Here is a 26,732-nt window from a genome sequence, read left to right as displayed (position 1 = left end):
GGGGTGGAACACGGGGGTTAACTGGAGGACACGCGGTCAGTTGTGCAGGGCCTCCACCATGAGCCGAGGAGCCAGAGCTTCTTAGAACAATAGGGAGCCATGGCCGGTATCTGAGGAGGGGAGGGCACAGTTGGATCCGAGTGTGGGAGGTCTCCAGGGCCTGTGCATGGACGTGGGCTGGACAGTGGGCATCGGAAGTGCTTGCTAGGGCCCTGGAGACAGTCTCAGGGTGAAGAACGGATAGGGGGCTGGGGATGTGGCTCAAGCAGTAGCCCGCTCACCTGGCTTGCGCAGGGTGCTGGGTTCGATCCTCAGCACCACATAAGAATAAAACAAAGACGTGGTGTCCACCAAAAACTAAAAAATGAATATTAAAAAAAAATTAAAAAAAAAAAAGGATGGGAAACGCAGGACGGTCCCGCCCTTCCCTTCTGTCTTTGGATGTTCACAGTGTGGCTTTCCTGGGTGACTTATCAGTGTCTTTAATGGGTCCTCGGGCTCTGGGAGCTGGGTGCAAAGAAGGATCTTTACCCTCCCTTTCCTGACCACAGGGTTCGAGTTCTTTGAGGCAAGTGCGAAGGACAACATCAACGTCAAGCAGACCTTTGAGCGCCTGGTGGACGTCATCTGCGAGAAGATGTCCGAGTCACTGGACACGGCAGACCCCGCTGTGACCGGCGCCAAGCAGGGCCCGCAGCTCACTGACCAGCAGGCGCCCCCGCACCAGGACTGCGCCTGCTGAGAGCAGCCCCGCCCCCGCCCCACCCCCCGGGCCTGGGACCCGCCCCTGCCGTAGCCCATCGCCCTTATTTATTATCGTAGTTATTTATTTATTTATTGAAGATGTCCCCCAGGGGCCCGGGCTCCCCCGCCCTCCCCCCTGTACATACAGCCCTGCCCCTGCTCTGCTGTGGCGTGTCGTGGTCACCGCTCACCCTCCTCTGGAGACTTCACCTTTTTTTTTTAAAATTCACCCTCATCAGCAGTTGTTGGTTGTGAAGAGGGGACCAGATGACACCCCAGAGCAGGCTGATGCGGTGATGGGGTGGCCAGGCCCGCCAGCCCCTCCTGATGCAGCGCCCCGGGTCCCCTGCTCGGGCTTCTCCTGGTGGACCACAGGGGAGGAGGCCAGGACTCCTCGCCCCCAGTTTTGTCTTTTAGGTGGGAGGGGTGCTGGGAGTGGATTCCACCCTGGGACCACCCTTCCGGACCTGTTCTGACGTCACAAGTGTCAAACGTGCCCCTCAGTCCCCTAGGAGATGTAATGACACACTACACACAATCCAATAAAGCGAATGGACCATGCCCTGTCCCTCTGCGGCGGTCCCGCCCTCCCCTTCTGTCTTTGGACATTCACAAGGTTTCAGTTACAGAGAGAATTTAATGGAATTTCCATGTTGACGACCAAAGAAGCGATCTGGAGGCTCCAGTCCTGCTTGAAGCTTTTGGAGTTGACTCCAGGCTGGACCCTACTCCAAGGGGATCAGCCATGTCCTTGCCTTGGTCCCCAGGGGCCTGGAAAAGCCCGAGTGTGGCTGTGTGGCCCAGAGCCAGGCCTTGGCAGTGGTGAGGGTTTGGTGCTTGGGACCAGCTGGCTGGCTGAGGCCCTGTGCTCAGGTGGGCCATCTTGGTCACAGGTCTTATTAGGCTTCCAGTGAAAAGGGTTGGGGGACGACTGTGCATCTGGTGGCTGTGTTCCAGATGGGAAATGGCCCGCTGTGAGCTTGGGAGGAGCTCAGCTAGATGCCTGGGAGTGGAAGGGCTGGGACACGGCCCCAGGACCCTGCCTGCTTCAGGAGTCCACTCCCCTTCGGACGGGAGGCGTGGCAGCTCTTAGTCGCTGTCGCCCTGTCTAGAGCAGGGATCTAGTCCTGGGTGTTAGCTCAGTCCGTTCGGGTGCCCAGGGTCACACAGCCTGGGGGTGTCAGAGGGCCGGGGACCTGTCAGCACAGAGGGTCTGGTCACAGGCATTGCTTCTGTGTCGGGGGCACTGGGGATGGAACCCAGGGCCTTGCACAAGCGGGCGGGGAACTCTCCCAGCCGAATCTCCTGCTCCCTGGGCCCTCATTTGTCTGTCCTCAGGTTTGGAGTCAGCCCTGCTCAACAGGCATACAGGGACCTGGTGGTCACACCGGTACCTGACCCAGACCGTCAGACAGCAGAGCTGCCTCTCCATGGCCGGGGAGCTCCCCGCCTGCCCTCCCTGGGCCCAACTGCCAGGGCCCTCACCCTCTGCAGTGGCTGTAGTGCCACTGAGGTTCACGGAGATGGCCCCAGGGGAATCCCCGGGTGCCGGGTCCACCCACCACACTCACCCGGTACTTCAAGTAGGACAGGTATGTGTCCCAGCCTAGCGTCAGACCATTGATGTAGGTGACCCGAAACTGGGGGGGCACGAAGAGGAAGTTCACCAGCTGCGCAGCGGGCCACACGCACCAGTCAGCCTAGGGGGAGGGGCGGAGTGCGGTAAGGGGCGGGGCCAGAGCCTTGAGGGGCGGGGCAGGAGGGCCGTCAGAGGCGGCGCTGCAGGTGGGCGGGGCCTGGGGATGCGCACCTTGTAGAATTCCCAGAACTTGTCCCGCAGCTCTTGGCAGCTTTCGTCCAGTGTCTGGCCCTCCAGGCAGCCGAGGCCTGGGAAGGAAACCAAGAAATGAGTGTCAGAGGCCACAGCTTACCGTGGAGGTGAAAGAGACCCATGATGATGGTGGGGCGGGGTTGGACCTCTGAGTGACAGAGCGACCCAAGCAGAGGGTATGGGACAGCAGGGTGGTTGGTGGAGGGGAACAACACAGAACAAGTCACTTATAAAATAAACACATGCTTCAAAGGAGATGCCCTGGGGTAGAATCTGGTTTTAGTTCTTCTTTACAGCCAAGGAAACTCTGAGCCTGGAGGGTGGGGACGAGCAGCTCTGCCAAGACTCTCCACAGAGCCTGGGGCTGGGATGACTGTACCCCATTAATCCCAATCGCACTCCTCTCCCTTTAGGCCTCAGGGCCTTTGTGTAGGCTGACCCTCCTGTTGCCAGCTCAGTGTCTGCTGAGTGTCCAACCTCCTATTCAAAGCAGCCCCCAAAAATGTCCTCATCTCCCCCACACTCACCACCATTCACACCAACCCCCACTGGCTCCCTGAGGGTCAGATTGGGTCTATTCTGTCACCCAGTCCAGGGCCACCTACACAGGAAGCGCATCAGAATCACACCTCAGCATCCTTAACACAAACCTGTCTCCACCTATCCCAATCTATGAGGGGCAAAACCCAAGATCTTGGGCTCCTTACCCACGAAGTACCAGACGCCTAGCATAGGAGAGGCGACGAGCTGATCCACGAGGACCTTCTTGAGGATGTTTGGGAGGCCTCGGAGGCCCGATGCAGGGAGTATGCGATCCAGCCACAGGTACCAGTAGTGCAGGACGGGGCCCATGCTGCAGCCCACCATAAACATGCTGGCTGAGGCGGCAGAAGAAGCAGGGTGCCAGATCAGGCCAGCAAGCCCCACAATACACTCCCCTCTGGCCAAGATGTGGGTAAGCTCTATGCTCTCCCCAAGCCTCAGCAGAAAATCGGGCGAGCTCAACCGTGTATTCCTCCACTACAAGCCCCACCGCCAGACAGACGCCGTTCCAGGCTCCTCGGTGGATGGCAGAGATCCCAGGGATTGGGGGTGACGGACACCTGGGGGTGTTAGGGGACAGAGACTAAGGGAGGGATCATCAGAGTCCTTAGACTTAGTGCACGCCTAGATTGTGTCCTGACGGAGACGGAGGCTACGGATCAGGGATGAATGATCACTGGCCGGATACGAAGATATCCGAATCTTAGGTAGGAACAAAGGTCCCCGGAGGTGAAGGGCCAGCAGCGCCGGCGTCCTCACCTGAGCGCCACCGGTCAAACCTCTGGCCAGGTCGGGTGCGGATCTCCCAGGACTGGCGTGCGCCATCCCCAGCTGCCATGAGTGCGCCGCAGCCCAGAGTGTTGGTGATGAGAAGCGCACGGCCCTGGAACAAGGGTTGCCCCGCTGCCCACAGACCGCGCAGCCACTGCCAGCCACCCGGCGCCATCGCCACCCTGGGCGCAGGAACCGGCGCGCCGCTCTGCCCCGCCCCGACCTGCGCCAGCCAACCATGAGTCCCCCCGCCTCCACGAATCCCCGCCCACTCCGCCGCGGACCAATCCACACTGTCTCCCAGCCCTCGTGTCCGCCCCAAGTCGCCCCCGACCAATCGCTGATTTTCACGGAGCTTCACTTGCCCGCCCCTAGCAGTATTGACCAATAATAAGCAGCCGAGCTCTCCCAGGGTCGGTCGTTGAAAGCAGCTATGTACCGCCTCCCGAACTAGCGGACCAATCGCAAGTAAGTGTTGCCCTGACATCCAGCGTGCCCTGGGGGAACTTTAAACCCCCCTTTCCCGCCCCTTTCTGAGCCGGCCTATGGATAACAGTAACCACACCCCCGGATGCCACTATTGGCCAATCGCTGCCTGTTGCCCCGCCTCCCGCGTTGAGATGGCCAATCTTAGGCAGGTACTACAGTCTGGGTTTGAGTGCCTTCCAGATTTCCAGATTCTCCTGGAGTTGGTGACAAGAGTGGGCTTGACCGCTACAGGAGACTGAAGTCTCCTCCTGCAGAGCCTTCTGGAAGTTGGACGTGGGGAAGAAGCCTCAGCTCTGCACCTCATCCAGATGTTGACCTTGGTCCTGACCTTTCCCGGGTCTTAGACCTCAGTTGCCTAAAAATAAACGTTAGACACTGTCCTGGGCTGAATCATATCACAGCAGCATTGTGCTGTTGTAGAAACTGTGACCTCCTCGTTTTCTGTAGGGGAAAATGTCATCTGTGTTGCAGAAAACTGACCACCGGCCAAATCCTGTTCCTGCCTGGTTTTGTAAGATGTTTCTTACATTTCTTTTTCCTTGATCCTGGGAGTTGAATTCAGTAGCTCTCTACCACCGAGACTCATCCCCAACTAACTTTTCTTTTTTTAGTTTTAGTTTTAGGTGGACACAATATTTGTTTATTTTTATGTGGTGCCAAGGATTAAGCCCAGTGCCTCACATATGCTAGGCAAGTGCTCTGCCACTGAGCTACAGCCCCAGCCCTAATTTGAACCTCTTTTTACAGATATTACGGCTGCGTAGAATTATCCTGATCTGCCTGAATTCTGGGATTTGTTCCTTGTAAGTCCTACGTCCCTTCTTCAGGGGAAGTGGTGTTCTTCTTGTTGGCATTTCCTAGTCTGTCTTTCCCCTACAGACAACAGGTAGTTTGCTGAGGAATTTAACATACTCTGTTGACTTCAGTCAAGCAGGGCTGCAGATAAATGGCTTTTTTAAATATTTAAATTATTTATTTATTTTAATTTGTTATGTATGACGGCAGGATGTAATTCCGTTCGTGTTACGCATATAGAGCACAATTTTCCATGTCTCTGGTTGTACAAGATGAATTGCTAAGTGAAATCACGCTGGGGTCATGGGGTTCCATGTTACACTGGTTCCCTTAACTCCTGTTCCCATGTCTCACATCCATCTGTCCCTCATCACTTCTGTCTCGGCTCCCAGGGTCGCTGGGGTTCCAGGCACGCATCTCTGCACCTGGTCTTTATGGGCCTCTTTAGAAACAGCTCCAACCATTTTGCTTATCTTGTTGGTCACACTCCACCCTTCCTCCAGCCCTCCTGATTTGGCATCACTGAAAACTAGGACTGCGCCTTCCCAATGCTCCGCCAGTGCAGCTGCACAACTTCATGTAAATGGCAAAGAAATCTTCACAACGGACCGTGTATAACATGGTGGGTCACTAGAGTTCTCTGGACTTTGAACTTGGCTGTTTCCTGGAGCAGGTGGTGTGAGGTCCAATCCTCTCTGAATGCCAGGCAGCTCCCAGTCAGTCCCGTGATCAGGAGGGGAAACACCGACACTGTACTCATTGACTACAGCCCTGAAATTCAAAACCCTAATGGCCCTGTGGGTTTCGTTGTCACCCCATTGTGAAGTCAAAAAGTGGTAAGGTGATCTATACCAAGTTGGCCCATGTAAACACTTTGCACTCCCCGTGACCAGGGAGACTGCAGCAGGAGGATTGCAAGTTAGAGGCCAGCCTCAGCAACTTAGCAAGACCCTTTCTGAAAACAGGAGAAGAAAAAAAGGAAGAGTGGCCTGGGGATATAGCTCAGTTGGTAGAGGGTTTGCCTCCCATGCACAAGGCCCTGGGTTCAATCCCCAGCACCACAAAAAAAAAAAAAAAAAAAAAAAAGAGGAGGGTGGAAGAGGAAGGTGAAGAGGAAGAGAAACAGAGGGGGTTGGGGTGTTGCTCAGTGGTCAAATGTCCCTGGAATTAATCCCCGGCAGTGCAAAAAAAAAAAAAAAAAAGTTCAGTGAATACCAAACGTCATCATCATAAAGACATTGGAACCGAAAACCAAGTGTCCTATTGGATTGCTTCCCCAGCCCCCACTGGATCTTCACTACCATCTAAAGATGTTTACGACTGCCTAAAAATCTCTGCTCACTGGCCCGTGATTTAAAAATGTGAGTTTAGAGCCAAGGATGTAGCGTTGGCCTGGGCTCCACCCAGCTCTGCAAACCCACCACGTTGCACGTTGGTTCCAATCATTAAACTCAGCTTTTTTTTTTGTACCAGGGATTGAACCCAGGGGTGCTTCACCACTGAGCCACCTCCCCAGCCCTTTTTTTTTTTTAATTTTTTTTTTTTAGAGATAGCATCTTGCTGAGTTGCTTAAAGCCTTGCTAAATTGCTGAGGCTGGCCTTGAACTCTCCATCCTCCCACCTCAGCCTCCCAAACTGCTGGGATAACAGGCATGAGTCATGTTGGCTGCTTGGCAGTTCCTTTGTTTTGGTGGAAATAATCCTGGTGAAGTGCGTGTGGCTCAGGGTAGAGCACCTGGGTCCAGCCCCGCCACCCGCCAACCCAGCCTGATGGCTCTCACAGTACAGAGCTCTGTGCTATGGTGCCCCCCCTCAGCAACACCACCGCCCCCCGAAATGAGAGCCGTCCATGGAACCTGTGCAGGGCCACTTTCTTCAGCTTGTTTCAGTTTTTGTTTTCTCTCTTTTTATACATCTAATATCTCAAAACTTTTTTTATATTTATTTTTTAGTTTTAGGTGGCACAATATCTTTATTTTTTAATTATTTTTATGTGGTGCCGAGAATCGAACCCAGTGCCTCACGCCTGCTAGGCGAGCGCTCTACCACTGAGCCACAACCCCAGCCCACATTTTTTTCTTTTTGTTTTGCAACTAGAAAGGTCTTTCCACGAACCACACCTGGGCTTCAGGGATCCTCCTGCCTCAGCCACCTGAGTAGCTGGGACTCCCAGCGCCCATCACTGTGCCTGGCCCCTGTTTGGGATTTTACGTGTCCCGAAAGTGTCTAATGGTTTGATTTCAGCTCTCACAGGGGAGCTGGGCCAGTGTCCTCATGTCTCTGTTACCTTTCTTTTGCAGCCCTGGGGTTAGCCCAGGACCTTGCACATGTAGGACAGACGCCCCACTACGGGGCTGCAGCAGCCTCTCTGTTCCATGCTGTTTCTCAGAGTCCTGACAGTGTTCCAAGCGATATTAGGCAAAAATAGTCCATTAGCAGCCAGAAATTCAGTTAATGATTAAAATGTTAATTTGGCCAGAGTCCCTCTAGGGTGCATTTAGTCCTCACATTGCTCCATCCCCAGGTCTGCACAGTGAAAAATCAGAGCCTGCATTCATTATTGTTATTTTATTTTTTGCAGCGCTGTGGATGGAATCCCGGGCCCCACACAGGCTAGAACAAGACCGTTCGCCCCTGAGCCACGAGCCCAACCCCTGAGATGCTGCGGCGGCTGCTGCTGATATTTTGGTTCTGGGGATTGAACCCAGGGATGCTTAACCACTAAGCCACATCCCAGCCCTTTTTATTTTTTAGAGACAGGGCCTCGCTAAATTGCTGAGGCTGACTTTGAACTTGTGATCCTCCTGCCTCAGCCTCCCAAGCCACTGGGATTCCAGGTGTGCGTCACCGCGCCCAGCTTGACTTTTCCACTTTTGAAAACTATCCAAGGGGCTGGGGTGTAGCTCAGTGGCTGCCCAAAGCCCTGGGTTCCATTCCCAGTGCTGCAAAAAATGGAATGAAATAAATCGTCACAACCAGGTGAATTTATTACGTATTCATTGAATCTCAGTCTTGCACCTTTCTCAGGGAGGCAGAACCCTGGATCACAGGGTGGAGTTTTGGGTCTGGGCTTTGCGGGGTGTCTAGAAGTCCCCCAGTTGGTGAGTCGTATCTGCCGAGGGCTGGGGATCCGAAGAAGGGTGGCAGCTAGGCTCTGGCTCTTCCTGTCCTTTCCGTCCTGGGACACTAACTCCTGGTCACTTGTAGCAGACCTCCCTGGGGGTGGTGGCCATGGAGGAGCAGACATCTGGCTTCTCCTCACCCTGGAGTGGGGGGTCAGAGTGGGAGTCCTGGCAGGAGGGGCTCCTCCCAGCAGCGGGCTCCCGGGCGGCCGCCATCTTACCTGATACAGCTGGCAGACGAGGCTCAGGAGCTGGCTGGGGTCTTTCAGGGGCTTCTGCACAGAGAAAAGCAAGCAGCCCCACTGACCACCGCCCCGCCATCCTGCTCTGCTGCTCTGGGCCCCCAAGGGGTTGCCAGGGTTCCCAAGACTGGCTCAGACCAGTGGGCACCTCCACCACCCGGACCCCCTCCCAGGGTCCCGCTGTGGGCGCTCACACACAGTCTTACCCCGTTGACGAGGATCCAGGGCACATACTGGTGGGGCGGCTGCAGCGCGTCTGTGAGCTGGGCGTTGGCGTGCATGAGCTGGGTGCCTCGCGCCCCGGTTGCGCAGTCCATGATGCTGTCTGGGGACACCTCGGGCGCATAGAGCTCCAGGCACTGGGGCAAGGGGTGGGCCAGCGTGTTGCTCGGCTTCCTCCCTGTTATCTCCCCAACGGTCCCCTCTGCCCCCCCCCACCAGGTTTGTTTCCTCACTGGCAAGAGGGGACAGTTGGTTCCACAGCCATGCAACAGTGCCCATAAACAGTAGGTGCTCATTATGGGCCTGAATGGAGGCCCCTGAGGCTGGGGTTCAGGCTACTCCTGCCTCCCACCTTTGGTGCTCTCCCTGCTAAGACCAGCCGCTTTCCACGGGTCTCTCTACACTCAGAGCTTGGTGCATGCTGTTCCCACGCATGAACACCCTTCCTCCTCCTCCTCCCTCCTCCCCAGTGTTCCCTCATCCTCTTCACTCCCCAGCCCCCCTCTGATCCTGCAAGGTGGGGAGTGATGGGGTGAGGCTTCTTGGGTGTCCTGGATGTTTGATGAATGAATACATGATTGGGGTGGGGGATCACCCTTTCTTTGGGCAATTATTATTTTTGTTTTACAATCCCCCAGGGAAATAGGTAGGGCCTCTCCTATCTATTGTCCCCATATCCTATCATCTATGTCCCTGCATCTTCCTGCGCTTCCTTCCATGCCCAGCTCAGAGATGCCTCCTCCAGTACGGCTTCCCTGATGCACTTGCACCCCCCCAAGGGACCTGCCTGTGTCCCCCTGACCCAGAGAAGGGAGCTTTGACAAGAGAAGCTCTTTTCCTGGGGCGACAAGGACAGTGGAGCTGGGACTGGAACCTGGGCTGGCCAGGGTCCGCGTTGCTCACCGGTTTCAGATGTTTTTCCATGTCGTCCAGCTGTTCCAGGCAGACAATGGTGAGGAAGGCAGCGCTCTTCTCCAGCTGGTCCAACAGGCAGGCCTGGGACCAGAGAGGGGGCGGCCAAGGTCAGGAGGGGTCCCGACACCCCAAGGCTTCTGGGGACAAACACAGTGCCTACGGCGGATGAGGGTAAGGCGGATGGGATGGCGCCGAGGCGGGAGGCGCCGAGGATGGCGCCGGTAGCGGTCCTTCCCTACGGGTGCCCCAGGCTGCGCAGCCACTGCGTGCCCCGGTCCCCGCTCACCTCCACCTTGTTCAGCTGGCACTCCCGCTCCCCGTGTTGGCACGTGAACTCCCACGTGCCGCTGACATTCCGCTCCTGCAAGCAGAGAGCCCAGTGAGCCCGGGGTCGCCACCCGGCGACCCCTCCCGGGTTTCCCTGGCGCCTACCCACCTGGGCGTTTCCGTAGGGAACCAGGGTGACATTGAGGATCTCCATGACCATCAGCCACGTTGGGAAGAGGTCTCTGACCAGGAAGTACCTGCAGCCTCCGCACAGGGACTCGTAGTAGAGGCTCACATTGACCAGCAGCTCCGGGGACTTCTGGAGGGGCTCCCGCAGGCACAGGTCGTGGACCTGCCACGAGCAGGGCGCAGGGCGAGTGTGAGCAGGCGCAGCCCCCGGGGCAGCTCCCCGTGCATTGGGGCCGCGCTGGGATTCTTGGAGAAGGGAAAGGGCAAGCAAGAGGTGCACCTTGAATTTGGGCCAGGTCTTGCAGGGTGGGGGTGGGGGACCCTGCTTTTTCTTTTTCTGTTGTCTCTGCAGTGCTGGGGGTGGACGCCAGGGTCAAGCACAGGCGAGGCAAGTGCTCCACCACCCGAGCCACTACTCCAGCCATCAGAAATTTTACTGTACCCTCAAACGGTCCTCAGTCTCACTTTGTCTACAAATCAGGCAGAACAGTCGTGCAAACAGTAGGCATTCAGTATATGCACAGGCCTTGCTTCCCTCCAAGTGAGGTAATGCCCCCTCACTCATAAGGGCTGGATACAGTGAAGGGTCAGGCACTTGTATTCCTGGTCGCTGTACTGGGAATTCCACGCAGGAGCGCTAACCGCTGAGCTCACCCCAGCCCTTTTTACTCTTTTTATTTTGAGCCAGGGCCTCGCTAAGTGGCTTAGGGCCTCACCAAGTTTCTGAGGTGACCTCAGATTTATGATCCTCCTGCCTCAGCCTCCTAAGTTGCTGGGATTTCAGGCGTGTGCCACCATGCCGAGCCTCAGCTCTACTTTTTTGGAGGTGCATACCATGGAAGCCTAATGCATGCTCATTTCTTATCACTCCTTCCCTCCCCAGATCCTGGGCCCTGAGCTAAGCAAGGACGGACTCCCACACGGACTTATTTATCCTTCCTCTCCGGGGATCCACGTGAACCTCACCCATGCCCCACTAAACAGAGGCGGCGCCTAATATGTGCTGACTTCCGGCTTCAGCAGAAGGGTGGCAGGCGGGTCTGGTCTCCGGGACCATGAGCAAGTCGCTCAGCCTTCGGGGCATCTGCTGCTCCCTAGCAGAAGCGCGCAGGCCTCCTCTGGGCTGGAATGCGCGCCCAACTGGCCCGAGCGCCTGCGGGCGCCGGCGCCGCGAGCCCTTAGATCATCGGGTCACCTCTGCCTCCAGGAGGAGGCCCGGGTTCCCAGGCGAGAAGTATACCGTAGGTGCTTAACCATCAATCGCGAGGGTCGGGCGGGTGACAGCTGCGGGTCTCAGACACGCGATGGGGAAGCAAAACTACTCGGCATGTGTGTGACCACGGTGACGGGAATGAATGGGGCGGGAGAGCGGGCACCGGCTGGGACTGCGTCCCCTCGGGAGTCCCCACCTGATCTTCCCAAGCAAAGTCCGGGCAGAGGAGAGGAGCCGCCTGCCCCGCTGGGGCGCGGTCCCCTCTGGCCCGCCTGCCGCGTCGCCGTCCGACCCTACCTTGCAGGCGGACACCCTCTGGGAGGCCAACGAGGACGCCCGCGTCACAGCGGGGACCTCCAGTAGCAGCAGCAGCAGCAGCAGCGGTAGGGACGGCAGGAGTGGCGACGGGGCCATACCGGCGGGGGCAAAGGCGCAGCGGCTGGAGTGGCCGCCCGCGGGAAGGAGGCGTCTTTATCCTGGCGGTGGCCCCGCCCCCAGGCCAGGCCACCCTCGGGTGCCCACGCCCCTCGGGGCCCAGGCCAAGTGTCGCTGGGATCTTTCCTTCTTTCTCTGGGCCTGCTTTCCAACCTGCCCACGCCACCAACCTGGCCAGACGCTGCGCCCCAGATCAAGACAAGGCGGTCGGTCACCTCCTAGCTCCTGCTGGGCCGCCGGCCGCACCCAGTCATGCCGGCCCGGGGTCCAGAGCCCTGTGAGCCCGGGTGAGTCAGGGACACTCTGGGGATCCCCAGGGAATCAAGGCCTGTCCATGGCCTCTGGGTCCCACGCTAGGGCGCTCCTGAGCTCTGATGAGATTCTGTGCCTGAAGCCAGCAGGGGCTGTGCGGCCTGGGTCCCCTCCCTCCGGCCAGGCCCAGGATGACCCCTTCTCCTTGCCTAACCCTTGTGACTGGCCCCTCCCCCTCCCGCCTCGGGCTCCAGACTCTGCGCTACCAGTTGATCCCCGCTTGGCCACAGCTCAACAAAAAGCAGAAGCCGCCACCCAGTGGGATCCCCACCCCTACTTTGGGGTGGGGGACAGGAGGGTTGGGTACCTTCTTTCCTGAGCAAGGCTTGGGGTGGGGATGTCCTGGCCCTGCGGGGCAGGGAAGCGTTTGCCATGTACAAGGCGGGTGGGTGGAGAGGGTGGACTTGGGGGGGCCGCAGAGCAGATGGAGTCAGTCTGGCACCCACTTTGCTCCCGGGACACCACTGATCCCTTAGAGAAAGGGAGCCTCAGTTTCCCCATCTGTAGGACGGGAAGGAGAGAGGTTTGGGGGATAAAGCCACCACAGAGCCCTCAGAGGCAGGAAGCACTCATTCCAGGCTGGGCCCCAGGAGGGTACAGCTGGGTCCTGTGGCCCTGGGAAGGGGCCATCCAGGACGGCCACTCCAGCGGCCCCAGCAATGCAGACGAAGTGTGGCCTCCACAAAGGGCCTGGATGGAGGCTAGGGGATTTTTTATTTTTTTTGAATAACCACGAGGTTTGAAAAACCAGCCTCTATCTCAGATCAGAGCCTGTCCAAGGAAGGGACATGACCTTTGTCCTTGGAAAGACCCACAGAATGCTCCTAGGCACATTCCCACCCTGCTAAGTGGTTTATCTACAAATAACAGGAGAGATCTGCTGCGACAGGTGTCCCAGACTCAGTCAGGGTAGATGGGGACCCGTAGCTACCCCCTAGCAGCCACCAATCAGCATGAGACAGGGAAATACCTGGGATCCAGATGACCCGCCCAGTAGTTTATGGTGGTTGATAACGAGTTGGGAAACCCTGTAGTTCAGCAGGAACACCCTTGGTGGCTTAAACCAGTCAGTTCAAACGAATCCCCCTCTTGTAGTGACCAATCACCCCTACCCAACTTGTTCCCGCCAGTGACTGCGCTAATCAGGTTTTAGAGTTGTTATTTGATTTTCCCTCGGTGTGTGATGATTTGCTAGGAGATGCTGTGATGTATGTGGGGGTCCCTGCCTTCTCCAAAGAGTGCATAAAACTGCTGCAAACCCTGGGCTCGGGGCCTCTCAGCGTCACCAGTTGCTGTGTGCGGGCGCAGAGGACCGAGCTAGCTCGCAATAAACACCTCTTTGCTGCTTACATCCATCTTGGTCTCTGGTGGTCTCTGGGGGTCCCGAATTCGAGCATAACAGGTTCAGATGCTGCAAGCCTGGCCAGCCACGGAGCCCAGTCCCAGGAAGAAACACCAGACCCTGCTAGGAGACGAAGCTCAGCGGGCAGTCCTCAGCCCGGCCTCCACGTGCCTCCATGAAGCAGTGGCAGACTCCGGAGCGGAGTTTCCCTGAAGCCCCAGAGACAGAGTCCCCGTGTCCTAGGAGGACCAAGCCAGTAACCAAGCCTGGCTCCTCCTCTTCATTTTTGTGGTGCTGGAACCCAAGGCCTCGCCCAGGCCGAGCATCTGCTCAGCCACTGACCCTCACCGAGCCCTCCATTTCCTTTTTTTAGTGTGTGATACTGGGAACCAAACCCAGGGTGCTCTGAAATAGCCACCACACCCCAGCCATTTTCGTTTTGAGACGGGGTCTTGTTAAGTTACACAGGCTGCATCACACTTGTGATCCTCCTGCCTCAGTCTCCTGCGTCAGTTCTTCCCAAGATTCAGCACTTCGTCTTCAGGACATTACTGTGCGGAGCCTCAGCCTGTGCTGGGTGAGACTGAAGCAATAATAAATAAAATTGCTACAATTTTTCCTGTGGTTCCTTGGTATCTTCCCTAATGGAGGAAGTCATGTTAAGTACTCTCATCATTTAACTTGTATGCTTGGTGTCAGGCCCAGGTTGGGGCCACAACTCACAAATGTATCACTAAACCCTCAGAGGCATCTAGCTGTGGCCAGGGATAGCAACTACAGACTCCATCTGGTATTGAGAAAGCTGTGATCAGAGAGGTTAGGCAACTTTGCCAAAGATGCACAGCAAGCTGCATGGTGATTTGAGTGTGAAGAGCACATAGGCTGTTGCCAAGCACCTCTTACCCCTGGCCCAGTCTGGCTGGGGCGTGGGCAGAGGGCTTTTGTCTTGTGACCACACAAGCAACAGGAGGCATCCTACAGGCTGGAATTACTTATGGAATATCTCCAGCTGGGCATGTGACAGGAAAGGAGCTTGGGGACTCAGAGGAAGCTGTCTTGTCCTGAGAGTACAGCCAGCCGCCTGGGCGGGGGTTTTTGGTTGATTTCCTCCCAGCTGCCCAGGCACGCGGGCTTTTTTTTCTTTGGGGATTGAACTCAGGGGCACTCAACCACGAAGCCGCATCCCCAGCCCCATTTTGTCTTTTACGTAGAGACGGGCCGCACTGAGTTGCTTAGCGCCTCCCTGTTGCTGAGGCTGGCTTTGGGCTCGAGATCCTCCTGCCTAAGCCTCCTGAGCCTCTGGGATGACAGGCGTGGGCCACCGGTGGCATGTGAGGTCTTGGGGGGAGCCAGGGGGGGTTCTCTGCTCCCCGGAGAGTGGCAACTAGAAGTCCAGGTCCAAGAGATGCAGGACCCTGGGACCCGCCCTGGGTCATGGTCCCCGAGTGTCGAACAAATGTCTAGAGGGGGCCCGGGAGGGCCTCACAGTAGTTATATGCTGCATCTGAGGACATGGGGCACCCTCTGGGTGGCACGAGGAGTGTCGGGACTATTGATGCCACTCGGCAAGGAGGAAGCTGCAGATCAGAGAAGGGAGGTGACTTCTTCCGAGGGCACAGCTGGTGGCCCAGCAGGGACTCAAACCTGGAGGCTGGTCAGAGCCAGAGGAGGCCCCGGGTACCCCTGAGCAGGAGCTGGGGGCTGATCAGGGGGCTGAGCGGGTGGCTCTCCCGAGGGACACTAGGTGGGTGTGGAGTCCTCTGGACTCATGTGGCCCAGGGTGGGGGAGTGAAGGCCTTGGCACTCGGAGGTGGCCTGAGGTTAAACCCACAGTCCTGGCCACTGTGACCCACGCATGCCAGGGTCCCCCTGCACATGGGGACTGCCGAGAATCCCAGGCATCAAGGACACACTCGGGCCCATGTTCAAATGTTTTATCTCCGTGTCGAAACAACGTACCGTACAAAAGCTGCGCCCAGCCTGGCGGGCGGGCGGGCAGCGGGTCCCGGGCAGTGTAGAAAACAGGGCCCTGGCCCAAGAGGCCGAGGGGGAGCTTACAGTCAGGAAAAACAAATCGAAACCCAACATGATCGGGAGGAGCTGAACCTGGTCAGTGGAGGTACCGTGGGCAGTGTCGCAGCGGTCACCCGGCGGCGCAGCCTGGAGGCCTGGGCTCCGGGCAGGCGCTCACCAGTTTATTTTTGACTCTTGTCGCGGGCTGTCAGGCGACGGTTTCACTTCAGTGTCGGGAGGGGAAGTTGGGGTCCGTGGGGCGGGTCCCGCCCGGCCCCGAGGGTGGCGGCCGAGGTTCTTGGAAGCAGCCGAGCGAAGTTCCTTCCTGCCCTGACCCCAGGTCTATGGCTTAAAAATCGGGGCGCCCAGGCCGGGGCCGCGCAGCCCGGGGCCTCTGTAAACATGGAGGTGCAGCCGGGAGGGGCTCCGGGGACTGCGGGGGCGTGGCGAGGGGCGCCGTCCAGGGGCAGGGGTGGAGGGGCAGGACCCCCAACGTGGAAACAGAGACAGAGACCAGGAACGGGAGGGAGGCCGGGAAGGGGGCAGAGCGAGCGGGGAGGGGACCCTGGGGGCTGGTCTGTCCTGGGCTCAGCGCGCGGCGGGCGGCGGCCCGGGGCCGGGGGCGCGCACGGGGTGGGCCAGGGTGACGGGCAGCGCGTCGTTGTGCTGCACCAGGGACGCCTGCTGGTAGTGCAGCACCAGCTCCTTCAGCGACCCGTACAGGTTGTAGGGCTCTGCGAAGCCGAAGCCGGTGGCCGTGCGGTAGATGACACAGTGCTTGGTGTCACCGTCCACCCTGAGAGGGACAAGGGCCGGTCAAGAAGCGCCCCTTCCTCCCACGCCCCCGGCCAGCCTCCTCCTGGGGAGCTGAGGGGCTGTCCTCTGAGGGCCCGGCGCACAGTAGGTGCTCAATAAGGGCACTCACACCACGGAGCAGGCGTAGCAGCCGCGCTGGCTGCTCTCGCGGATGAGGAAGGTGCCGTCGCGCTTGCCGCTGAGCATCTCCTCGGCCTGGGTGCGGTTGATCTTGCCCACGTACCACGTGCGCTCCTCGTGGTGGGGGAGGTCCTCCTCGTCCTCCATCAGAGCGTACTGGCTGTGGGGGGGCAGGGACGGGGCCTGGTCACTCATCTGCAGCCCGCGCCCCGCAGAGCTTCCTCCCTGGCGACCTCCCACTCCTCCTTCACAGCCGCCACAGGCCCCAGCTCTAAGGCGCACCCTCCCCTCCTCTTCCAGGTAGTCACTCACTCCTCTGTTTCGTTTTTGATCCCCAACCACTCATTGATCTTCTTCTGCCGGGCACCTTTTTGGGTAAGCCACCTGAGGACCAAGAAGAAAGAGGACGGTGGGCACCTGCTGCTGGGGGAAAACAGGGAGGGCGCGCAGCTGGCCCGGGCAGCCCCGTGGGAGGCAGCGGCTAGGAGACAGGATAAATTCTATCCCATTACGAGGTGACCTTGAGCTGGCCAAGGGCCGCTGGTTCCCGAGCGCTGCTTGCTAGCCGCCTCTCCTGTCCACTGACCTTCACGTTTAGGAGGCCCTGAAACCCCCCAGGCCCTGATAAGGCCTTATCACCACGCGCAGAGAGACTCAGTCCTGGGGGCCGCCGCACTGCTGTTGGCCTTTGTCCAGCAAAGCTGTCTGCCCTGGGCCTCGGCTTCCCCAGCTAAGGGCAAACTTGGGAAAGAGCTTGGAAAGGAATAAACGCGCTAATATGCACGTGTGCTGGGCGGGGCGCCTGGCCGGGCACTTGGAGAGGTGGGAGCTGGACAGAGGCTGCGGCTGCCGCCAGGGGGCAGAGCGGAGCGCCTGCGAGACCAGGGCTCCCGCGTCAGAGGCCCAGGGAGCTGCAGCCCGGCTGGCAGAGAGGGAGGGGACCCAGGGGCCAGCGAGGGGTCCTCAGGGGCTAGGCGGGGGCCGCGTGGTGAGCAAAGGCACAGGCCAGGCCTGGGGCTCCACTCACACGAGGTACTGGTCGCGGATCTTGCGCAGCTGCATGAGGTCGGGCTTGAGGCTGTTCATGCGCTTGTCGATCTCGCGGTTGTCCGAGGCCTGGGCCCGCAGGTCCTGCTCCAGCTTTGTGCGACTTTCGTGGATCTCCGCGATGCGGGACTTGAGCCGCTCCGAGTTCAGCAAGATCCTGGGGGCGGGCCGGGGAAGGGTCAGTGGCGTCAGGTGGCTCCAGGGCTCTCGAGAACTACAATGTGAGCCTCTGAGCCTGCGCACAGCATACCCCCCCCTTGCCCTTGGCAAACTCCTGCTCATCCTCCAAAGCCTGTGCAGCAGACCCCGGCAGCGCGCCTCACCGCTGCATCTCCTTCTCGTTGCCCTCGCGCCGGAAGCGCTCCAGATACTCCTTGCTGCACTTCTCCTGCGTCTGGCCCTGCTCCTCGAAGATCTTGATGGTCTCGTTGAAGGCCTCGATTGCTGTGCGCTTCATCTGCAGCTCCTGGGGAGGGGGCAAGGCAGGGCGCCTCTAGGGACTCCGCGAAAGTCCCTCATGAGGATGAAGGCCACCTCATCTCTGATACGGAGACCCTGCTCAAACTGTCCTCTCCTGGGACACGTTCCTGGAACACTTAGTCTAGTGGAAGACAACGAACTCCTATTCAGCCTTCAAAACCTTCCTCCTGGCTGGGGAGACAGCTCCGCTGGCCTCCCACGCACAGGCCCGGGCTCCACCCCCAGACCAAGCAAAGCAAACACCAAGCCCCCACTCCCCGACTTCCCCTTCCCTTTGGGCACCTAAAAACCCCTGGACTTTTTTTTTTTTTTTTTTAATACTTTTTTAGTTGTAGCTGGGCACAATCTACTCATTTTACTTATTTATTTTTACGCAGTGCGGAAGGTTGAACCCAGGGCCTCACACACCGTTAGGCGAGTGCCCCGCCGCTGAGCCACAGCCCGGGCCCACACACTCAGCATTTTCTATGTCCTTCAATTGGCAGAGACAGGACATTCTATCTGAGTCTGTTGTCTCTCAACTTGCAGAAAGAGGCATATTAATTCAGCCCTTGGGCCGGGCACAGGGTGAACGCCTGCAACCCCATCAACTTGGGTGGCTGAGGCAGGAGGACTGCAAGTTCGAGGCCAGTCTAAGCAACTTAGCAATACTCTATGCTACTTAGTGAGAGCCTGTCTCAAAAAATAATAATAAAAAGAGCGGAGGACGCGGCTTTGTGGCAAGGTGCCCCTGGTTTCAACCCCTAGTATCCCCCCACCGATACAGTCCTTGAGAGACAAAGCCTCCTTTTAAAAAAATGCCCCCATTCCTGTGACCTCCTGCCCTGGGGCCCAATCTTCACCAGGCTCCAATCGTTCAGAGTGACACCCTGGTTAGGGGGCACCGAGAGCAACCCAGGCCCTGGGTTCCAGAGTGCAGAGGGGAGGCCCAGTCCCAGGGAGGCACGGAGGCTCTCCGCGGGACCTCCAGGCCCTGCTACGGCCACTCTGTGGGCCTGCTGCTCCCTTCTCATCTGACCCTTTTCTGTTTTTTTAACTACATGCTAGGCCACCTGTCCTCGTGGCCTTGGGTGGACCCTTGGCTCCCGGCCTCCCCGGCCGGCGCCCTGGCCCCCGAGCACAGGAGTACCTGGGAGGTGCGCGTGTACTCCTCGTAGAGCTGGTCGTACTCGCGGCTCTTGTCCTGGTACTGCTGGTGGTAGACCTTGAGCTGGGCGCCCACCGCCTCCACGCTGTCCTCCTTGACCACCTGGTCCTGGAGATACCACGGAGTCAGGGGAGACCCAAGATTGGGTCGAGGCCACCCCTGGGCCCAGAGGCCCTGGAACCAGCCAGGCGCTGCCCACCCTGGCTCCGCCTGGCACGGACCTGCTGGTACTTGGACACGGGGTAGAGGAGCCGCGTGTCCAGCTTGGCGTTGTACTGGGCCAGGGACTCGTGGCGGTAGTGGGTGATGAGGTCCACCACGGAGCAGAAGGTGAGCGGCTCTGAGAAGCCGTAGTGGCCGTCGCGGTGGAACACCTTGATCAGCTTGTTGTTACCGCCTTTCCTGCAGCAGGGAGGGTGGGCCATCGGCACCCAGCAGGACCCGGCCCGGCCCCGCCCTCGCCCTCCAGCCAACACCATGGGTGTCCCAGCCCCTGTGCAACCCCTAGAGAGCCCGAGGGCCCAGGCCCACCTGAGGGTGAGAGTGTACTCCCCTTGGATCTTGCTGGATGCATCTCGAACCAGAAAGGTTCCATCTGGGGTGTCCCGGAGTTTCTCGTTTACCTCCTCCCTGTGGGGACATCCAGGGAAGAGCTGCCGATTTGGACACCCTACACCCCAAGTGGCATCTCCTGGGTCCCCAGCCCCACCCCAGAGACCCTACCTGGAGATGTCCCCCCAGTACCACTCTGCGTCCTGCAGGGAAGGTGGGCTCCCCCCATTGGCCAGGCCTGTGGGGGCTGGCTTTGCCTTGGAGGGTTTAGGTGGCAGTGCTGGGGGACAGGAAAACAAATGCACAGTAAGCACCAACTGTATACTGCAGCCATCTCCCACTGCAATGGGGCCTGTTCATACCGGCAGGGCTCCAGATGCGCATTCATGGTCCCCCAGGAGTACGAACTGACAATCATTTTTTAAAAAGGGGGGTGTTACCTGGAGGTGCGACCTCCTGCTCTTCCAGGTGTTCCTGCAGCAGCTTCTCCACCAGCAGCGCAGGGAAGCTGGGGCTGGACTCACTCCTGGGGGAACGGGAGCATGGTGAGGGCCGGGGAGGGCGTCCTGGCCTCACATGGCGGTGCGCACACCCCTTCTAGTGCTCGCACACTTGGGGGTCATTATACACGAAGGTATGTACAGGGAAGAGGAATAGGTGACACCCGCAGCTAGGTGAGGCCAAGTCCTGCCTAGTGTGTGCAGTCCCCAAGGGCACAGAGAAGACCAAGAAGCAGCACCTGACCGGCCCAGACCTGTCTCCTGTCCTGGCTCCAGGTCTTTCCTGGATCCCTCCCGCAGGCTCAGGCGCCGCCCCGCCCCTTCTGCTCCACTCAGCCCCGCCCCCATGGCACTGCTGCTCACCCGTCAGGCGCGCCCCCTGGCGGCGGTGAGGGTGGCTGCGTGCGCAGCAGCAGCGGCCCAAAGGTGGCCCCCAGGGCGTGGATGGCAGGGCCCGGGGCTGGGGCGTGACGGGCCACCCGGCCCAGGTGCTGGAGTAGGAAGCGCAGTGTGAGAGCGCGGTGCAGTGGCAGCGTTGGGGGTTCCAGCACCGGCCCCAAGGGCCCCGCAGCCTCTGAGAACGGAAAACCCGGGCTGGGTGAGCCGGGGCGGGCGACCGCCTACCCACCCTCCGCCAGTCCCCTCCCTGTCCCTGGCTCCCCTGTAGGCTCACCCCGCAGAGCACGGCTGGCTTCTGCTGAGGCCTCAGGTGTCACGAGGGGCGTGGGCAAGGCCAGCAGGAAGCCCTTAATGCCATCCGACAAGGTAGCAGCGTCCCACTGATCCACATCGCTCAGGGACCAGTCTGCGGGTGCAGGGGGACATGCCCGGTGGCTGTTGGGGGGGAGCCTGCAGGGATACCGCCGCCGGCTCCCCCCATCCCTGCCTACGGAGGCTCCCCTCACCTGTGCGCGGGGCGGGCAGCTCGGGCCTGCAGTGGGGTTCGCTGTCCAGCCCTGGAGGGTCAGGGGACAAGTGAGTCAGCTCTTAAATGTTGCCCGACCCCACGGAAGGATCGGGTGGCCACTCAATCCCAGCAGTCTGGCTTTGGAGCCCAGAGATACGGTTAAGAGGAGGAGAGGGGGTAAGGAGGGAGATCTCCCAAGGGCACTGTGAGCCACCTGCAGGTCCATCGCCACCCAGGTGCCCGCCCCCACGGAGCCCAGTGCTCCCAGGCTCAGCTTCCTCGGGGCAGCCCTACGTGGGTTTCTCCCATCAAGGGAGGAGAGCAAGCAGAGCTGGGTCCGGGCCAGGCTGAGGCTCACCTATCTGTTCAAAGGTCTCCACAAGCTTCACCAGGATGGGGGGCGCCGCGTCAGGTGGGCAGAACTGCTCAGGCAGGTCGGGGAGGGTGAGGCCTGGTAGGGGACAGCAGGTTGGTGAGGGCCCTGGAAGGACCCTGTCCCTCTGCCCAGTGGAGCTCGGTTCAAATGGCTCCAGGCAGGACCCGGCTCAGACAAGCACCCAGCACCTGGACCACCCGGGGGAGGCCAGCGGGGAAGAGGCGCGGGGAGGGCTGAACTGATGGGAGGCCATTTTCTGAAGTAAGAGACATCGAGAGGTCACACAGCTTCAGAGGCCAGGCTGAAGAGTGGCCATGCGAAAAGATGTCCAAGCCCTGACCCCGGGACCTGCAGCTCTGTGGAAGGAGGGTCTTTGCAGGTAGAACAGAGGGAAATCTGGCCCCGAGCAGATCATCCTGGATCTAGGGTGGCCCTAAGCCACCAGCTGGTGTCTAAAGGCCACGTGAAGACAGCTGCAGAGACTGGAGTGAGCCAGGCCAAGCCGAGGAAGGGCGGCAGGCACCAGGAGGCGGCAGAGCAAGAGACCACCCGACTTCCTGCAGAGGGAGCAGGCCCCGACTTGGGATTCCTGGTTCTAGAAACGTGACAGAGGACATTTCTACTGTCCAGAGTCACAGAAAGAAGAGCAGCCTACCCCATCTGCCTGTCTTCCCTCGAAGAAACCGAGGGCCAGAGAAGGCAGGTCGGGCACCCAGAGTCACACAGCAACTGCGGCAGAGCCCCAAACCTGTTGCTGAGTTTCAGTGGCCGCCCTTAGGGGATTCTTCTTTCTTTGAAGGTGCTGAGGATGGAACCCAGGGCCTCACACGTGCTGGGGGAGCTCTCTACCACTGAGCCGCGCCCCAGCCTGCACCCCAACCCGTCTCTCCTTTTTTTGATATAAATGGAAAAAAAAAGTGATTGAGAAAGAAGAGAAGGAAAGCATGCCTCTGACCCGCTATTCCGGCGACCCTTCCTCACCTCCTGAGTCATTCTGCTCCTAAATTCTCTTCCCTTTTTGAAAAGGCTGGAACCCCTCCCAGCGGGCGGGCGCCAGGGTCTGGGGCCAACACCCCCCACCCTGTGTTCCTGGGGGTTCTCTGTGTGCTCGCCTCCCGCCCCAGCAGGCTCCTGCTGCTGCGCCACCATTTGGTGCGGCTCTGGCCCTCGGCAGGACGCCCTGGCACAGGACAGGGGCAAGTTGGGGCCTGTGGGGCCGCTGAGTGACAGGCCAGGTGGGGCCTGGAGCCGGCAGAGGCCCAGCTGCATGGGATGTGCCAAAAAAAAAAAAAAAGAAAAGAAACAGCAGGAGAGAGGGGGGGGGCTGGGTTCTGCAAATTCAACCCAGAGACCACCAGGGACCCGTGTGCAAATGGAGCCGGAGGACCCGGAGATCAGGCCCTGCCCCCATTTTACAGATGAGCAACTTGGGCTCAGAGAGGCTGGGCCTCCACGGGGCCTCCCATGGACGCTGGCCAGGTAGGCCCAGGAGGCCCTGGGACTCCGCCTCGGCGCCCTGATTGCGCTGATGGCAGAAACCCGCCTCCACTGGCTCCCGGGGGTCCCAGGGCGCACAGACCAGTGCTGCCATTTCCTGAGGGAAGCCCAGCTCTGCGGAGGGCAGCCTGGCAGGTCACGGCCCTGAACGTTTGGAGGGCGAGACTGGGCAGCTGCCCCGAGTGGAGATGGTGTGGGGGCTGGAGCGAGGCCAGGCAGAGGGAGGCGGCTGTTACCAGGGGGAGAGGCAGAGTCTGGCCTGGAGCCCGGATGGGGCCGCCTCCTGCTCCTTCAGGCCGAGGCAGGACGCAGGCCTGGGCCCTGGAGACGCCAGATGCCGTGGGGCCCAAGCCAAGCTGGAACCTCTGCGTCCCCCTTCTGCCCCCTGCTGTGGGACTCGGGCCTGAGCATCTGGGGACCGCGCAGAGCAGCCTGGCGCCCCCTGGGGCCTTGGCCTCCCTGGGGACTGACCCTGAGTCCTTTGGTCTCAACCTGCCCATGGGCTTCCTGGGCCGCGGGAGGGCGGGATCAGGCCAGGCTGGTCCTCAGCGCCCCTCGCCTCAACCGGGGCCTCCGTTTCCTGGCCGGAACCCACAGCCCCTGCCTGCCCCACATTCGCTCAGTGCCCGGCCTCTCTGCTCCGGGCACCCTCCTGGGAAGTGGGGATGGCTCCTTTCTAGCGAGCACCCCACCCTCTTGGGTTTTGGCTCCCTTGATCTTAAAAACCAAGTAAAATCAAAGGGGTTCTACCAGGAACCCCATCTGCAAACCGCAGGACGAAGCTAGATGGGGCCTCTGAATCCCGGGACCACTCACTGTCCACGCCCTCGGTGGGCCCCCTTCCTCAGCACTCCTCACCCTCTGAGCCTGCCAGCGTCCCCTGAACCTGCCATTGCTATGTCACCACCCTCACCCTTGCTGTGCCCACTGCCTGGGTTCCTCCAACCCCCGCTCCTCCCTGCAAGCCTTCTGCACAGCCTCTGCCACCAATCATCACCTTCCCATCGTCCTGAATTAGAAGTCCTGTGAGGGCAGGGCCAGGCTTTGTGTCCAGTGCTGAGCTGACAGCAGCGCCCCAAACACACATCTAATAAACGACCCATGTCCTTATTCCTCCGCCCCTGAGAGAGACCCCAGTGCCTCCTTGCAGAGAAGAAAAGACTGAGGGTCCAAGTGGACATCCTCTTCCTAAGGCTTCTGCCTGCTGCTCACCTGGTTCGGGGGGCCCATCCCGGGGCCTGGCAGGAAGTGGGCGGGGGCCTCGTGGTCGAGGGCCTGGCCGGGCCAGAGCCACAGGCCCCAGGAACTCCACGTAGGTGCCAGGGAAGTCACCTCGCTGTCGGGTGCGCTCATTGAGGCCAGGCATCCAGCCTACACTCTGTGGGCAGCGCTCACCGCCCTCCGCCACGCCCAGTGCCTGCAGCGCAGCCCGGCTCACCACCAGCACGTCGCCGGGTAGCAGCTCCAGGTCCTCTGGCCGCTCCCGGCGGAATGGGTACAGTGCGCGGTACTGGAAGCCGTCGGCCATGGCTGGGTGCCGTGTGATGGGATGGTCAGGCAGCTGCTCAGGGCCCTGACGGCCCCATCCACTGGGTGGGCTCGGGGTGCTCAGGCCTCGATTTCCAGCCGAAGTCAAAGGCGACCCTGGGGGCCGCTCATGCCTGGCTCCGCACCATCATTCCATGACTCCGCGACGGCCACTTGTTGCTGTGTCCACCATGCGCCAGCTGCAGGGCGGGGGCTGGTGCAGTGATTGCAGTTCACTTGGCCACTGCGTTCCCCATGGGAGAGGGGCGCTGGAGCAGGCAGATCACTCCCTCAGGAGAGGGGCCATTAGTGCCCGAGGCTGGCAGCTCCTCCAGCTGTACCAGGTGAGGGAGCCGGGGGAGCCAAGGGCACAGGTTGCCACCATGCTTGGCCAGGGTCGCTGACCTGCAGGTGGACAGGGCAGTGACAGTCACATGATGCACACCCTTGACACAGAGATGGGCCCAAATCCAAATCCTGGGCCGGAACCCCCTGAATCGCTGGGTGGCCTTGGGTGCCCTTCCTTCCTGTCCTCAGTTTCCCCGTTTGTATAATGGGTGCATTAGCAGCCCTCCCTCAGGGCTGTGGGGAGTGGAGCTGGACAAACTTCATGCTCAGCTGAGCGAGCTCCTCATCCTCGTTTGAGATGGGAACCAGGCTCAGAGCAGGGAGGTCTCTGTAGGGCCACTCCATGGGCCAGGGAGAAGCGAGGACTCACACCCAGGCCCAGATGGAGCTGAGGCGGTGGCTGTCACATGGCCAGTGGCGCTCAGAGCAAGCAGGGTGAAATGGGAGCCACTCAAAGTACTTGGGGGCCGGTGGAGCAGAGGAGGAGGCAGCAGAGGGTGCACAGGGTAGGTCGGGAGGGCCAGGGAAAGCCCTTGGCACCTGCAGAGTAAGTCCAAGCACAGGGACTTCCAGTCTCTGCAGGGGAGCAGGCAGGGGGCTGGGGTGTCCCTAGCTTGGCTATCTGGGGCCCACAATAGGTGCAAAAAGTAGGGGGGGAGGTGTGGCAAAGAGCCAGCCAGACCTTAGCTACAGGGTAGGACAGGGAGCCAGGAGAGGGTGGACAGGAGGAGGGCACTGTGGCCGCCAAGGGAGGTAGATGCCAGGTGCTGAGTGATGAGTGTCCCCCAGGAGCTCAGGCCTGGAGGAGCAGAGATGGGGCCTCCATGTTCCCAGCCCCAGCCCTGCAGATCTGGTTCTCCTGTGAGGATGGGGCCGGGGCGGGGGTGTGCAGTCTAGAGAATCTGCCTCAGAGCTAAGAGGGCGCACCAGGCCCCTCCCAGCCTCTGCAAAGGTACATGCGAAGGCCTGGCAGCAGCAAGTCGCTTGCCAAGAGTTCAGGTGGCTAGAAGAAAAGGCGCCATCCAACAACCGCCTCGTGCCAAGGGTCTGGGGTTTAGCCCCAGGCCACAGAGACTCTCAGGAGGTGTCTGAGCACAGAGCCGGGGCTCCACACTCTCAGGTGCCCGAATAAACCAGCTCTCTGAACCTGGTCACCCACATTCTACAGGTGGGGAAACTGAGGCCCGGATACGAAATGTCCAGAAAACCTCCTGGATCCGCCCGCCTGGCCGCCCCCGCGCCCCGGTGTGCACGCGTTTGCACACGCTGGGGAAACGGCGCTCCCCGAATTCGAGAGGCGAGGGAGCCCCAGCAGGGCTGGGGGCTCCGCGGGTGGACACACTGCCTGCGTGCTCACGCAGACGCACACTCCGGCCTGCGTGGACCCCGCAGCCCAGCCAGGAGACCGGAAGTGGGATCGACCCCAGACCCTCCTGCACCCCATTGTGCCCCAGTGCGGGGCGCCCCTCGTTACCGCTCGAGGCCACACTCCAGACGGGGCCTTCTTGCATGGGGGACCGCGGCTCCGGCCCTGGATCTCCGCCGCGAAATCCCCCGTTCCGTCCCGACCGTCCCCGGCAGGTTGCACGGCTGCGGAGGGAGCCCGACGCCTCCCCTTCCCTGCGGCCCCCCAATTCCCGCGGGGCCCGATGCAGCCCGCGCCTGTGGTCCGGCTTCCACAGGGGCCCTGTAATCTGCCTAGGGGCCCCGCATTCAGTGCACTCCCAGCCCCTCCTGCCACGACGGCCACTAGGGACTCACCTGGTCGCGACCGCCACCGCCGCCGCCGCGGCCGCCGTCACGTTGAGCCGAATCCGCCCCGTGGCTCCACCGCGGCCGCCGTCGCCGCAGCCGCGGGATCCCCTCGTCAGCCGTCGCCGCGGTTCCGAGCGGCCGGGCCCGCCCCCGGCGGAAATGGACGAGCGCATTCGGGCCGGCGAGTTCACCGAGACCTAGGCGGAGTCGGGGCG

General features: G+C 60.1%; 3 protein-coding genes and 1 long non-coding RNA gene across 4 annotated transcripts; 1 reads left to right on the top strand and 3 right to left on the bottom strand.

Moving 5' to 3' along the window:
- Positions 1 to 1,361: 1,361 nt before the first annotated feature.
- LOC144374994 (mpv17-like protein 2) lies at positions 1,362 to 4,108 on the bottom strand. Its single transcript, XM_078037838.1, has 5 exons — positions 3,878 to 4,108; positions 3,283 to 3,453; positions 2,555 to 2,631; positions 2,316 to 2,444; positions 1,362 to 1,940 (listed from the first exon to the last, which is right to left on the bottom strand). The coding sequence occupies exons 1-5, from the start codon at positions 4,062 to 4,064 to the stop codon at positions 1,884 to 1,886; spliced, it is 621 nt and encodes a 206-aa protein (XP_077893964.1). The 5' UTR covers positions 4,065 to 4,108; the 3' UTR covers positions 1,362 to 1,883.
- Positions 4,062 to 8,157, top strand: LOC110598896 (uncharacterized). The gene is made up of 4 exons (XR_002484774.3): positions 4,062 to 4,889; positions 5,126 to 5,181; positions 5,677 to 5,795; positions 7,755 to 8,157. It is a non-coding gene; the product is annotated as an uncharacterized LOC110598896 (long non-coding RNA).
- Positions 8,140 to 12,092, bottom strand: LOC101964410 (IFI30 lysosomal thiol reductase). The gene is made up of 7 exons (XM_005333002.5): positions 11,641 to 12,092; positions 10,111 to 10,293; positions 9,961 to 10,035; positions 9,663 to 9,755; positions 8,744 to 8,896; positions 8,517 to 8,570; positions 8,140 to 8,436 (listed from the first exon to the last, which is right to left on the bottom strand). Exons 1-7 carry the CDS (start codon positions 11,755 to 11,757, stop codon positions 8,371 to 8,373), a joined length of 741 nt encoding a protein of 246 aa, XP_005333059.2. The 5' UTR covers positions 11,758 to 12,092; the 3' UTR covers positions 8,140 to 8,370.
- A 3,259-nt stretch (positions 12,093 to 15,351) lies between these two features.
- Positions 15,352 to 26,664, bottom strand: LOC144374993 (phosphatidylinositol 3-kinase regulatory subunit beta). The gene is made up of 16 exons (XM_078037837.1): positions 26,524 to 26,664; positions 24,100 to 24,819; positions 21,373 to 21,465; positions 21,013 to 21,063; positions 20,781 to 20,912; positions 20,471 to 20,681; positions 20,048 to 20,133; positions 19,779 to 19,887; positions 19,587 to 19,685; positions 19,277 to 19,457; positions 19,038 to 19,163; positions 17,752 to 17,894; positions 17,409 to 17,585; positions 16,694 to 16,765; positions 16,371 to 16,541; positions 15,352 to 16,241 (listed from the first exon to the last, which is right to left on the bottom strand). The coding sequence occupies exons 2-16, from the start codon at positions 24,413 to 24,415 to the stop codon at positions 16,034 to 16,036; spliced, it is 2,175 nt and encodes a 724-aa protein (XP_077893963.1). The 5' UTR covers positions 24,416 to 24,819; positions 26,524 to 26,664; the 3' UTR covers positions 15,352 to 16,033.
- Between the last annotated feature and the right edge of the window lie 68 nt (positions 26,665 to 26,732).

This window comes from Ictidomys tridecemlineatus, chromosome 2 (genome assembly GCF_052094955.1).
Source record: "Ictidomys tridecemlineatus isolate mIctTri1 chromosome 2, mIctTri1.hap1, whole genome shotgun sequence".
Classification (NCBI taxonomy): domain Eukaryota; kingdom Metazoa; phylum Chordata; class Mammalia; order Rodentia; family Sciuridae; genus Ictidomys; species Ictidomys tridecemlineatus.
The sequence above is the reverse complement of the archived record's forward strand: the minus strand, read 5'-3'. Positions and strand labels throughout refer to the sequence as shown.

Excerpts from the sequence above, each read along its gene's own strand:
- LOC144374994 (XM_078037838.1), bottom strand. The coding sequence starts at position 4,064 with ATGGCGCCGGGTGGCTGGCAGTGGCTGCGCGGTCTGTGGGCAGCGGGG. Across the intron at positions 2,445-2,554 it reads AGTTCTGGGAATTCTACAAG|GCTGACTGGTGCGTGTGGCC; the intron begins GTGCGCATCCCC and ends CCCTCCCCCTAG. Across the intron at positions 1,941-2,315 it reads TGTCCTACTTGAAGTACCGG|GTCCCCGGCCCTCTGACACC; the intron begins GTGAGTGTGGTG and ends CTGTGCTGACAG.
- LOC101964410 (XM_005333002.5), bottom strand. The coding sequence starts at position 11,757 with ATGGCCCCGTCGCCACTCCTGCCGTCCCTACCGCTGCTGCTGCTGCTG. Across the intron at positions 9,756-9,960 it reads GCCAGCTGAACAAGGTGGAG|GCCTGCCTGTTGGACCAGCT; the intron begins GTGAGCGGGGAC and ends CTCTGGTCCCAG. Across the intron at positions 8,897-9,662 it reads TGGAAAAACATCTGAAACCG|TGCCTGGAGCTCTATGCGCC; the intron begins GTGAGCAACGCG and ends CCCTTGCCCCAG.
- LOC144374993 (XM_078037837.1), bottom strand. The coding sequence starts at position 24,415 with ATGGCCGACGGCTTCCAGTACCGCGCACTGTACCCATTCCGCCGGGAG. Across the intron at positions 19,458-19,586 it reads GAGTACACTCTCACCCTCAG|GAAAGGCGGTAACAACAAGC; the intron begins GTGGGCCTGGGC and ends TCCCTGCTGCAG. Across the intron at positions 16,766-17,408 it reads ATCCGCGACCAGTACCTCGT|GTGGCTTACCCAAAAAGGTG; the intron begins GTGAGTGGAGCC and ends CTTGGTCCTCAG.